This window comes from Lithobates pipiens, unplaced genomic scaffold, assembly GCF_037356315.1.
Source record: "Lithobates pipiens isolate NorthernLeopardFrog02 unplaced genomic scaffold, aLitPip1_a1.2 Scaffold_8, whole genome shotgun sequence".
NCBI lineage: Eukaryota > Metazoa > Chordata > Amphibia > Anura > Ranidae > Lithobates > Lithobates pipiens.
Window position 1 is genome coordinate 585,599,471 of NW_027507903.1, and position 13,944 is coordinate 585,613,414.

A 13,944-nucleotide genomic window follows, 5' to 3' on the forward strand; every position below is an offset into this window, starting at 1 on the left:
TAGGCCGCTCTTATGCTGCGTACACACGATCGGAATTTCGGCCAGCAAAAGACCGATGAGAGCTTTTTCATCGAAAAATGTGACTTTGTGTATGCTCCATCGGAATTTAGCTGGCAGAATTCCTGCCAGAATTTTTTTTACAGCATATTCTCAATTTTTCCGATGGAAAAACGTTCTATCGGAAATTTCCGATTGTGTATATGCAATTGCGACACACAAAAACTCACGCATGTTTAGATTCAACTACGAGATGGAAGCTATTGGCTACTGGCTATTGAACTTCCTTTTTCTAGTCCTGTCGTACGTGTTTTACGTCACTGCTTTATAAACGATCGGAATTTGATGTGACCATGTGTAGGCAAGACAGCTTGAGCGAAATCCTGTCGGAATTCCGTTGGGAAAACCATCAGAGCTTTTTCCGACCAAAATTGCAATCGTGTGCACGCGGCATGACACAGAAAATTGCGTTATGGTGGGGAGTGGGAAGGTGCACCCCATACCTGGAAATATCAGTTTTTTAGAAGGCTGGAGAAATAGATCAGGGAGCTGACTGACTATAAAAAGATTGTATGGCACAGTAACTAGATGTTTGCTTTTATTTGCTAATTCAAAGACAGTGGTTGGTATGCCAATCACTGCACTTTATTTCTTCCCACAAATATTTTTTACAGATTCCACCCTGTTTCTTTGAAAGTTAGGTTCACAACTTTGTCTGCCTGAGTAGCTTTGCTGTAATAAAAAGGCATACAGGAAACCTATTGATGCCCCCTATTGAAAGTCAAACTCCTGCAAGTATTAACTGCTTGTTTATGTCTACGGGACTTAGGCTGGCCATACATTATACAATTTTTCCTTAGATTTCCCCAAATCACATAATATGAGGTCAAACCTAAACATTTTCAATTTGTATGCAATCAGGCAGACCCTTGTACTACATAGTTGAAGGTAAATCTAAAGGAACTTGAATAATAAAATTGTCCATTACTGCAGTTTTCTTTGTGCTTCTAGAATGGTCCCCACAGCCCCTTCTCCCCTGTGCTCTAGAGGTCTAAGATCTTTTCACATCATCAAGACTGATGCAAGGACCATAGATGTGAGGGTGCTGAGGAACAGTCCATTGCTGAAGTATGGGGGAGAGCTGTCTGTCGGAGGAGCAGAGGTAGGTAAGCAACATCTTTTAAAATCGCTTAGACCCCTTTCACACTGGGGCGGCGCGGGCGCCGGCGGTAAAACGGCGCTATTTTTAGCGACGCTTTAACGTAGTTTTAGCTGCGTTATTCGGCCACTAGTGGCGAGAAAGGGTTAAAACCACCGTATAGCCGCGCTGCCCCATTCATTTCAATGGGCAGGAGCAGTGAAGGAGCGGTGTATACACCGCTCCTTCACCCATCCAAAGATGCTGCTAGCAGGACTTTTTTTACCGTTCTGCCAGCGCACCACTCCAGTGTAAAAGCAGTATGAGGAGCGGCTCTTTCAGGGAGCTTTGCAGACACTATTTTTAGCGCTGTAACGCCTGCAAAGCACCCCAGTGTGAAAGGGGTCTTAGATCATGGGTATCCAAACTTTCTAAGCAAGGGGCCAGGTTATTGTCCTTCAGTCTTTGGGGGGGCCGGACTGTGGAGCAGAAAATGCTTCAGCATCAGTGCCCTATGATTGTTTTTTATGGGGGGAATAGTGCCCCCTTGATGGTGTCAGTAGGGGGAATGAATACAAATGTGTAAGTGCTTCCACCTTCTTGCATCCAGTAGGGGGAATGGTGCCCCATCACTGGTGTCAGTGGGTGGAATAGTGCCCAAAGGGCCAGATAAAGGCAAGTGAAGGGCCACAATTTGGAGACCACTGATATAGACATAAGCAAGCAGTTAACCCTTCTAATGTGGATGCAGTCACACTGCAAGGGAGAGTTTTTAGATATTCTGGAATTGGGCTTTAAGGTATTGCATTATCAGTGCTGCAGTGTGAACAGCTCCATTGGAAGCAATGGGTGGCATTTCAGAGGATGAAGATGTACCATCCCCTTTCTTTCCAGTCACTCACCCAGACAATGTGCTGAACGCTGTACACATCGCTCTCCCCCATGTAGACTCGTATAGCCCTGAGCGTGAAGCCATACTTCTTCCCTGACCGCTGAATGGTGATGGGGGAGCGCAGGCTGCTGACGGCGGGGGTGTAGTCACGGCTGGGTGAGGAGTCCCGGGAGGAAGGATTGGATGACAGAGAGCGGGGGGACATTGGACTGACCAGAGGGGAGCTGCTGTGCTGTTCCACTGCATTGGAGACATAGAAATCAACTGTAAGCTTCATACTATACATACAGACAATATATAAATATATGCCATACAACATCAACTCTAACCAATATCACCGGCTACTGATGCCTCCTATTACCTTGAAGAGAACCCGAGACACAGGAAAGGAAGGGCAGAGGGCTCTGTGATATGAGGGCTGCAGCTAACATCCTGGCTTCACCTTCACTAGGATATTCATGGGGGAAGATAGCAGTGTCCTACTGGGGGTAGTTCTTGGGGGCAGACTGGAGCTCGTGTTTACTGACTAGGCATCAATTTGGTGCTTATAAACTGAATACTTCATATGTGGCAGCAGCTTCTACAAGCTCTGGCAAAGAAATGGGTTCTTTGTCAACATTGACAGAACTGGGCTTTCAATGGGCTTCATAAATATAGATTTGGTCGTTCCAATCCACATATGAAGGGCCGCTGTAAGACCACAAAGTAAAAAGTGAAGACCAGACATACAGGACGCAAATGGCTGAGACTCAGTAGGCTAGCAAAGGCTGGGGCTCAGGACTTCTGTTCAGCCAATCTTGTGATTCACAGCCAGGAGGGTAATACCTTCTTGTCTATATTCCTATCGCACACGTTCCTGGAAAACAAGGCTCATCAATGGTGGGTGCTGCGGTGATTACCAGCTGGATCCTGGAGACATCAAGAAAGTGTACATATTCACCAGCTCACCATGGATCTATAATCATCGTCCAAAGACTTTTATTGCAGAGAGATCACATCACACGTGTCGGAGTCGCGTAGGACCCTTTGTGCCTGACGAAGGGTCCTGCACAATTCCGAACCATTGCACCTGTCTTTGTGATGTGATCTCTCTGCAATAAAAGCCTTTGGACAATGATTGTAGGAGGGCGACACCTAGTGACAGCTGGTGCTCCGTCGGGGGGGGGGGGGCAAACCTGAGATGAACAAACCTGAGACTAACCCCCCCCCCCAGTCGCTCCAACATGCAACCCCACATCAATCCCCTCATTTGCCGGCTCACGCTGATCGTTCGGCACTTACCCCATCCAAGTCATGGCTGCGCCCCCCCCCTCCGTGTCACAGCATTTGCTGCTTCTCCTGGCACATTGGGTCTTTGGACTCCTGGCCAATGGGGTCTTAGGACTCCCAGTCAATCGGGTCTGAGGACCCGCTTCCTGATTGTCCAGGAGTAGAAACAGGAAGACATTAGCGAATATTAATTTGCTAATGTCACACAACAGGGTGGGGTCAGGGCGCAGTGCCCCCCCCCAGTTGCTCCAGCCCCCAACCCCACATCAATCCCCTCACTCGTCGATCGTTCGGCACTTACCCCATCCAAGTCACATCTGCAGCCCCTCCATCTCCTCCGTTTCCCAGTGGTCACTGCTTCTCCTCCCGGCAAATTGGGTCTTTGGACTCCCGGCCAATGAGGTCTTAGGACTCCCGGCCAATCGGGTCTCAGGACCCGCTTCCTGATTGGCCGGGAGTAGAAACAGGAAGACATTAGCGAATATTAATTCACTAATGTCACACAACTGGGTGGGCTCAAGGCTCCAGCCATGAGCCAACCCTTTTTTAAAGTCAATTAGATCATGTGCCTTAAAAAAAAACAAAAGCCATGGAAATCCATGTGTCGGGGGCCCTGCATGTAGGCCAGGTGCACTGGATTAGCGGAGTAGCGCCCCTTAAAGTGGGGTGCCCCTTAAAAAAGAAAAGAATTCAAGTCAGCAGCTACAAATGCTGCAGCTGCTGACTTTTAATAATCGGGCACTTACCTGTCGATGCGGGGGAACGAAGCTCCGCTCGGCGGCGCCGGCTTTCTTACCATGGACACTGTGCGGCATATCACGGCATGCGGTGCCGCTCGCTAAGCCACAGCCGGGTACCCACTGCGCATGCGCCAGCGGCACCGCGTGCCGTGATACGCCGCGCAGTCATCTGGGACCTGTCACGTGTCCCAGATAAATGACTGCGCAGAGGGGAAATTACATTGGGTGCCCGGGCACTGAAGGAGGCAGGCTACGAGGGACCCCCTAGCAACAGGCATTTAGAGGCGAGTTAAATAAAAAAAAATTCCAATTTCTTTTTACATTTTTTGGGGGAATTTTACTCATATTTTTTTTTTGGGGGGAAACCACTTTAAGGAGTGCCCATCACTGATAATACCGCCTTCTTTTCTAAGGTATCCAGCAATTTTTCTGCTTCAGCCTGCTGAATGGATGATAAAGGAAAAGCAGCACACTGATAAGATCCTGTCTGCGGCCTCTATTTGCCTTTAGTAAATTAACCCCAAGGTGTGTGATGGTCATGCAATTCCAAAGTTACTCAGGTTTAGGAAGAATGATGATATGAAGACTAAAATGTTAAAAACCAAGCATGTAACATGGCAGGGGTCATACTATCTTTCATCAATTTTGAATGGCTTTACCCTTCAAAGTGAGCCTTAAAGACAGCTCCCAGTCTCTAGTAATGAGGGGAAGGTTGCGGGACAGGCTCACAATCATGTGACCACTGTGACAGCCAATTGCATGACAGGGCAGGCCTTCCTTCACCTTGGGCATAGAGACCTATTTAAAGGGACACCAGGGCTGGGAGGAAAAGGTTTAAAATGCACAGAATGTAAATACATACATAGTAAAGGTATCACATAAAAAAAAAAAAGCAAAAAATATGCAGATGGGTTTTAAGTGTTGAGCAGCACCTGTAGGAATCATCACAGACAGTGCAGTGGTGGAAGCCGATTTTATAACCTTGCCCCCGGTTCTCCTCCGGTCACTGTCCCCAGATAGATGCTGGTGACGAGCTCTACGCAGAACAAGGTCATTGGTGGCGCGAGGGGAGAAGTCTGCATCCTGGTGCCCTTGAGATTCTGACGACTTGTCTCCTAGATGATGGAGGAAGTGAGTTACATTAAGTAAGATGTAGGAATTGTGTACTAGGTTTATGTTTATGCATGGTCTCCATCACCAAAGGGGGGAAGGGAAAAGAATAAAAAATTGGGAATACTTTGTCAAATAATGATTGCTATGTGGATGAGATGATATACAGATGTGTATCTTACTATCATGCACACACATATGAAAATGTGAAATTCCGTCTTTTTCAGTTGTCTGTTAGTCCTGTGAGGTTCCCCTATACCCCAAGCCACAAGTTTACCAGCACTTACCCAGTTTTTGTCCCGAGGAAGTTAATATTTTAGTGAAACGCGTAGACAAGCAAGTTTTTGGAGGCATTACTGGATCAGAAATTCTCCTCTTACTTTAATACATTATAAAAAAAGGCAAAACACTGCGCTACTAAAATAAGACTAGCAGCTAATACTCAAACAAACAAAGTTATAATAAGTGTGAGAAAACAAAAGTATAGCGCTGAAAGAATGGGTCCGAAAACCTTAAAGTGAATTAAATAAGTGCAAATACCTAAACTCGAAAACTGGAGTTAGTACTTACCGGTAACTCCTTTTCCGGTGGTCTTCCAGGACAGCCCTTGAGAGATGGAGCTCCTCCCATCGACACAGGAAACACATTGCCACAGTTCAAAAGGCGGTCCCTGGTCAGTCATTCACCAAGAACCGAAGGATGGAACTGAAAAACATATAAACCATAACAGGTAATAACATTAGTACATCACTACAATCAAATAAAGGGTGGGATCGTGCTGTCCTGGAAGACCACCGGAAAAGGAGTTACCGGTAAGTACTAACTCCAGTTTTCCCAAGTGTTCTTCCAGGACAGCCCTTGAGAGGATCCCCAAGTACTTACCAGATTAGGGGGGGACCACAGCCTGGAGGACTTTCCTCCCAAAGGCCTGATCCTGACTAGACATTAAGTCCAGTCGGTAATGCCTTGTAAAGGTGGAAAAGCTTTACCATGTGGCTGCTTTACATACCTGCTCCGGGGTGGCACCAGCTCTTTCTGCCCAGGATGCAGACAACGCTCTTGTGGAGTGAGCTTTAACACCCTCAGGAGGATCTCTATTCAAGGCCTTATACCCCTCTGCTATAGCTAGCCTAATCCATCTAGCTATGGTTACTTTTGAAGCTTTCTGTCCCCTACGCTGTCCGGAAAAAAGGACAAAAAGGGAGTCTGAGATTCTGAATGGATTTGTTATTTTAAGATATTCTAGAATACACCTCCTCACATCCAATAAATGAAAAACGTTCCTCTTTCTCATTTGCTGCATTTTGACAAAATGAAGGGAGGACAATATCTTGGGACCTATGGAAGCTAGATGCTACCTTTGGTAAGAACCCAGGGTCTGTCTTTAGAATGACTCTGTCTTCTAGGATCTGTAGGAATGGTTCCCTGATGGAAAGTGCTTGGATTTCACTGACCCTACGGGCTGAAGTGATTGCCACCAGGAGAACTGTCTTAAAGGTAATAAGCCTTAGGGAGGCCTCTGAGATAGGCTCAAAGGGTGACCCCAAGAAAGCTTTTAGCACAACTGCTAAATCCCAGGATGGGACTTTTGTGATTCTGACTGGCTTGCGTCTAGCGACTGCCTTACAGAATCTAGCGACAAAAGGATTTTCCTGTAAGCGTTCATCTAGGTATACACTTAAGGCAGCTATCTGTACCTTAATAGTACTTAGGGTTAAACCCTTGTTTACACCTTCCTGTAAAAACTGTAGAATATTAGCCGTATTTATGTCCCGGCTATTCAGCCAGCTATTGAATTTTTTCCAGACTTTTTTGTAAATAGCTCTCGTGACTGGTTTGCGACTCTGTAGTAAGGTCGCAATTACCTCGTCTGACAGGCCCTTACTCCTTAAGATTTCCTCCTCAGTAACCACGCTGACAGCTTCAGTGTGGCGACCTGCGGATGGTAAAGAGGTCCCTGCGACAGGAGGTCCTGTCTGTAGGGAAGTCTTAGAGGCGGACAATCTGTCAATTGTAGCAACGTTGTGAACCACGGTCTCCTGGGCCAAAAAGGTGCTACTAGAATCAAACAGGTTTTCTCCTTGAGGAATCTTGCTAGGACCCTCGGAATGAGATGAAGAGGGGGAAATGCATACGCCAGACTGAAAGTCCATGGAGTTTGCAAGGCATCTACCGCCAGGGGTTGATCTCCTGGGTTTAGCGAGAAAAAATTGGGAACCTTTGCATTTTTCTTGCTCGCAAAAAGGTCTACCTCTGGTTCTCCCCAGTGAGCTGTTATGAGATTGAATGCCTCTGGGTGTAAGGACCATTCTTGGTTCGAAATCCTCTGTCGACTCAAGAAGTCCGCCTTGTTGTTCAGCTCCCCTTTCAGGTGAACTGCAGAAATGGATTCCAGATTGGCTTCTGCCCACTGGAGAATGCGTCTGGCTACCAACATCAAACGAGGACTTCTGGTTCCTCCTTGTTTGTTTATGTATGCTACAGCCGTCGTATTGTCTGAACGGACTTGTAGATGGTGACCCTGTATTGCGGGGTGGAAAGCTAGAACAGCTCTCAGGATTGCTGTTAGTTCTTTCCAATTGGAAGAGAAACATTTCTCCTCCGGGGTCCACTTGTCCTGGACCCAGCTTGAGCCTAGGTGGGCTCACCAGCCCCAACTGCTCGCATCCGTTGTTAGTGTTGAAGTGATAGGAAGGACCCAATGAACCCCTTTGTTTAGGTTCTCCCTGTCCTTCCACCACCAGAGGGAGCGTTTTACCCTTGAGGGGATCGATACCTCCTCCTCCAGATCTCTGCCTTTTAATTGTTCTAACAGAAAACCCTGAAGTTCTCTTTGATGGAACCTGGCCCATTGTACGGCTGGAATGGCTGCCGTCATAAGACCTAAGACCGACATTACTTCCCTCACCGTACACTTGGGGCTGCATTGAAGAAAAGATATTCTCTGCCACAGATTCAAAATCTTTTCTTCCGGCAGTATAATTTTCTGATCTACAGACTTGATCCAGTACCCCAGATACAGGATCTCCTGTGTTGGGGTTGTCTTGGATTTCTCCTGACTGACAATCCACCCTAATCGACTCAGACTGAGTTGAGTCAATTCTAGGTCCTGAGAAAGACGACTCTCTGAGTGGGCTGTTAGGAGCAGATCGTCTAGGTAGGGGATAATTGAGACTGATTGAAGCCTCAGAGGAACTAAAGCCTCTCCGAGAACCTTGGTAAAGATTCTCGGAGAGGATGATAGACCGAAGGGAAGTGCTCTGCACTGAAAGTGGTAAACCTTTGTGTCTATCTGCACTGCCATCCGAAGGAATTTCTGGCATTCCTCCCTTATTGGAATGTGCAGATAAGCATCCCTTAGGTCCAGGGTTGCCATAAATGTCTCTTTCTGCAGGAGATTCTTTATGGAATAAATGGACTCCATACGAAATCTCTTGTAACGGATGGAGCGATTCAGTGGACGGAGGTTCATAATTAGTCTGAATCTCCCTGACGGTTTTCTTACCACAAAGATGTGCGAGTAAAAACCGTCCCCTTGTTCCTGAATAGGGACTGGTGTCAATACTTCTTGATCTACCATTTCCCCTATTAGTAAAGGTAAGGCCCTGGCCTTTTCTGAGTGACTTGGAAGCTTTGTCACCAGAAACTTGGAAGGAGGGTTGCTGTGAAATTCCAGCGCATGACCCCTTTTTATTATATTTAAGACAAACTCGTTCGAGGTTGTCTCTTCCCATTGAGGAAGAAATTTGCTTAATCTTCCTCCCACAGGAACCCTGACGTCACTGGGGTTTGGGATCCTGATTGGGGCAGCTAAACAGTATGCCCCCTTTTCCTTTCCCTTTATGTCCCGACCAATGTTTTTTGGGGGTTGAACTCTTCTCTGGTTTAGAGGGTTCCTTAAAGGGACGAAAACATTTTCTTTGAAAATTTTTCTTTTTTGCGGGAAAGGTTTTCTTTTTGTCCGCCGTCCTTTCTAAGGCGGAGTCTAATTCAGGCCCGAAGACTAAGTCTCCTGTAAAAGGGACGCTGCACAGGCGGGTTTTAGACGCCGTGTCTCCCCCCCAGGTTTTCATCCATACTGACCTCCTTGCTGCCACTGAAAGTGCTGCAGATTTAGCCGTAAATTTAACGGAGTCCGTGGAGGCGTCAGAGATGAAACTGGTGGCCTTAAAAAGCATAGGGAAGGATTTCAAAAGCTCCCCCCTAGGAGTGCCTGCCTTTAAGTGTTCTTGTAGTTGCGATAACCAGAACTCCAGGTTTCTAGCTACACAGGAAGTGGCTAGAGCTGGTTTTAAGCCTGCCATAGAGGCATCCCAGGCCCTCTTTAAGACAATGTCTGTTCTCCTGTCCATGGGATCTTTCAGGTGGCCCATATCCTCAAAGGCCAGATCAGCCTGCTTTGAGATTTTGGACAGAGGGGTGTCTAGTTTTGGATTTTTATTCCAGACCGCCTCTGGGCTCTCATCAAAAGGGAACCTTCTCTTAAGGGATTTAGGAAAGAAAACCTTCTTGTCTGGTTCAGACCACTCCTTATAGACAAGGTCAGAAAGCACCTTATGTATAGGAAAAACCCTTGCTTTCTTTTTCCCCAGAGCCTCATACATTTGATCATGTCTGGATAACTGAGTTTCTTCCTCCTCAATTTCCAGCGTATCATAGATAGCCCCCATTAGCTCATCTACTTCCTCGAGAGATAATCTATATTTTGAGGCTTTAGATGTTGCTTGATCCTCTTCCTGACCCGAGTCAGTGTCAGAGGATTCGGGGCTAATCAACGTGGGGCTAGGCTCCCTGACCATACGGGGCTCCCCTGAGCTGGGTGTTGTAAGGCATGGTGAGGATGAGATTATAGTTGTTTTACTCGTGGAGGCAGCTGCAGCTGATCCCACGTCAGTGATTAACTCCCGGAGGGACTTAAAGGTCGACGCCATTTCCTCTTTAAAGGAGCCCAAAAACTTTGCTAAAGGGGAATCTGCCTCAGATTTAAGCAAGCTTGCAATGCATTGCTTGCATAGGGCTTTGTTAGAGCCAGAGGACAACCTATTCCCACAATTAGGGCACTTTTTGCGGCCTGTCTTGTCTTCCCTTGGCATCTCTTTAGCCTGAAAATAAGAAGACAAAGGATTTCTTAGCGTCAGCACCATGTCCCTCTTAGAATCACCACTAACAAACAACCTCACTGTGAGTAAACCGCCACCGTGGGGCACTACAGGGCCCAGCCTACAAACACCACCACTCCACCAGAGTAATAGCATGCCCAGCAGCCTACCTGGGTTTGGCTGGTGCCTGTCTCCGCCGGAGTATCCTGGGGAATAGCCTCCATGGTCCCCCTCTGACGCTCCGAATCCCGCCGCTAATCCGGTATAGCTGGACGCTGGTCGGGCTTCACAGGCACAGCGCTGGCTCTCCCTCTCCTCCTTGTACCCTAGAGACCCGGAACCGGAAGTCTCGGCACGCAGTGATGACGCGGTTCCGCCGGAAGTGAACGCTCGGCGTCTCCGACCCCCTGCAACGAGGAGGGAAGATGGAAGGTTCCACTCACCACTCCTGGGGGAAACCGGCGTCATTCTGCCCCTGGCCACCTCGGCACTGGAAGGAGGAGGGTAACGGGTCTGCTCCGGTTCAGCTGGACGGTACCCGAGCCAAAGAAAAAAGGTATGGACCCAAACTGCAGCCATAAACCAGGACCCGGTCCCTTAGGCTTGCAGGTTCTCAGGCAGCCCCTGAGAGGGGCCTCCAGGTTCCTGGCAACATGTTCCTCCGACGGAGGAAACACAAATGACTGACCAGGGACCTGAGGGACCGCCTTTTGAACTGTGGCAATGTGTTTCCTGTGTCGATGGGAGGAGCTCCATCTCTCAAGGGCTGTCCTGGAAGAACACTTGGGAAAGAGAACTTTGCACTAAACAAGTGCAAGCAACAACATGTGCAAAGTGCAACCCTTAATGTATACATATAATAGTGCATTAAGAATATAATGGCAGTGAGATCACATGACATGAATCTTTAAAAATAGGCTAACAACAGTTCGTCAGTCTATATATGGGTCCACTTAAATGGAGGGAGAGTAGCAGATCTTCTCGTATAGACTTTAGATCAAGATGACATAGGGACAACCACGTCAATCTGTTTGTCTGTAGAGATATCTGTAGATGCAACAATCTGGAATTTATAAGATGTATACTCTTACCAGAACAGTTGGACCCGCATGCCCTATGACAATGGGTCTAAAGAGCTTGTAACCCCTAAGGGTTGTACTCCAGCCTCTGAAGAGTAGGATCCCAGTATGGAGTCTTCTTACAGGTGTCCACGATCCCAGCTGGAAATGATTGGGCCGGATGATTAGCAGCCAGTAGTTCCCGTATTCAGGGATGGTGGGGGGTGGCCCCTGTTGATGACCGCTTGTGTCGAAACGCGTCGGGAAGCTTTACTTGCATCCCATATTGCTTTTTCTCAGCTTTTTTGTCCTTTTGTGATCACTTTTTACTTTTGCAATATATGTTTTTTAATAAAACCTATCGGTTTTTGTTTGACCTACACTATCCGGAGCCCTCTTCTTTTTTACTTTTCGTTATATGTTACGAGTACGAATCCTTGAAACAGGAGCTGGGACATACTAACCTCTGGAAGTACAACCATCCCTGAATACGGGAACTACTGGCTGCTAATCATCCGGCCCAATCATTTCCAGCTGGGATCGTGGACGCCTGTAAGAAGACTCCATACTGGGATCCTTCTCTTCAGAGGCTGGAGTACAACCCTTAGGGGTTACAAGCTCTTTAGACCCATTGTCGTAGGGCATGCAGGTCCAACTGTTCTGGTAAGAGTATACATCTTATAAATTCCATATAGTTGCATCTACAGATATCTCTACAGACAAACAGATTGACGTGGTTGTCCCTATGTCATCTTGATCTAAAGTCTATACGAGAAGATCTGCTACTCTCCTTCCATTTAAGTGGACCCATATATAGACTGACGAACTGTTAGCCTATTTTTTAAGATTCATGTCATGTGATCTCACTGCCATTATATTCTTTATGCACTATTATATGTATACAACATTAAGGGTTGCACTTTGCACATGTTGTTGCTTGCACTTGTTGAGTGCAAAGTTCTCTTTCGAGTTTAGGTATTTGCACTTATTTAATTCACTTTAAGGTTTTCCGACCCATTCTTTCAGCGCTATACTTTTGTTTTCTTACCTTTAATACATTATGACATCAATCTCTGTACCTTCGTTTCAGCCCTCTGTAACTGCATCATTGGGTAACTGTGCCCATGCATGGTGTTGTTTGTATGTTTGTTATAGTATTTTTTGTCATTTTAATTATGCTGTAATAATTTTTTTTTTTTTTTTTTTTTTTTTTACACATTTACCCTGTCATTGTGTGCCCACAAAGTCCGCCAGTTTTTTTGACTTGGCCAATCATTGTATATGTATTTTGGATTTTGGCATGGTGAGGGTCCTCCCTACCTAGATAATATATTGAATTTTTTATTTTTTTTGTAAATTGTTGCACAAACTGCTGGCACTATAAAGTATATGTCCTATAAAATAAATATTTTTTTTCCTATATTATATACCAATATTATAATTATAATAATATTTGAGCATATTATACAATATTCTCAAATTGGGAATGTATTATATTTGAGAATATTTTGTTACAATATCTCCCGAAGTCCAGAACAATGTACTACGAAGGGAGTATTAAAGTATTTGTGAACCTTGTAAAACAACTGATTCAGGTTAAACTATAAATGAAAGTCAAAACATTTGTTATAAATATAAATATATATGTTATGGGGCTTTTTATTTTTGCCTCTATTATACAATCTCAGGAGCTGTAAGTGCCCGTTCACACAGGGGTGACGCGACTTGCAGCGCGACTCACAGACGCGACCTGCACACGACTTCAGCGGCGACTTGCAAAATGACTTCTGTATAGAAGTCAATGCAAGTCGCCTGAAGTCGCCCCAAAAATAGTACAGGAACCTTTTTCTAAGTCGGAGCGACTTGAGTCGCTCCTATTAGAACGGTTCCATAGTACAGAACGGAGCGCGACTTGTCAGGCGGCTAAGTCGCCTGACAAGTCGCGGTAGTGTGAACGGGCACTAAGAGTATTTAAGGTCAGGCAACTAACAAGACAGCAGCTCTGACACTAAAGTTGAAGTATCATATTCAGAAAAAGCAAATAGAACTATGTGGGAAGGTACTGTGAGATATATACATACACACACATACACACTATATTGTCATATATAGTCAAAGTATTGGGACGCCTGCCTTTACACACACATGAACTTTAATGATATCCCAGTCTTAGTCTGTAGGGTTCAGTATTGAGTTGGCCCACCCTTTGCAGCTATAACAACTTCAACTCTTCTGGAATGGCTATCCACAGGTTTTAGGCAGAGCCGGTACAAGAGGGTGGCGGAAGGGACGGATGCCCTGGGTGATACAAGTGTCCTTCTAAAACAGCCATCACTAGTTTGCTGGGACCGCGGATTTCCCCAGCAACCAGTGACGCTGCGAGCGTGAGTGCGCCCACCCTCCTGCTCCTCACCGCAGGTCTCGGAGTTAACAGACTACCAGCTCGCACTCACGGTAGGGGCGTGACGTCACGTGCGCGCCCCATCCCCCTGCTACTCACGGTTCCCGGGGTCCTGGCTCTCCATATCTCGCAGCTTCCGCCCCTTTGGTATTTCAGCTGTGCCCTCCTGTATTCAAGGTGTGTGGGTCACATGTTAACTAGTGATCACTGATGGGCATATTTTTATTGTGAACACTGCTG

The 13,944-nt window shown here is 46.4% G+C and overlaps 1 protein-coding gene across 3 annotated transcripts in view; it reads right to left on the reverse strand.

Annotated features, from left to right (window-relative positions):
• Positions 1–13,944, reverse strand: part of MAST1 (microtubule associated serine/threonine kinase 1) — a 188,728-nt gene that overhangs the window by 19,665 nt on the left and 155,119 nt on the right. For all 3 annotated transcript variants that reach the window (XM_077470390.1, XM_077470389.1, XM_077470388.1), the window contains 2 exons: positions 4,969–5,151; positions 2,038–2,267 (listed from right to left, as the gene is read on the reverse strand). In XM_077470390.1, coding sequence (XP_077326516.1) covers positions 2,038–2,267; positions 4,969–5,151 — 413 coding nt within the window. The remainder of the gene's footprint in view (positions 1–2,037; positions 2,268–4,968; positions 5,152–13,944) is intronic.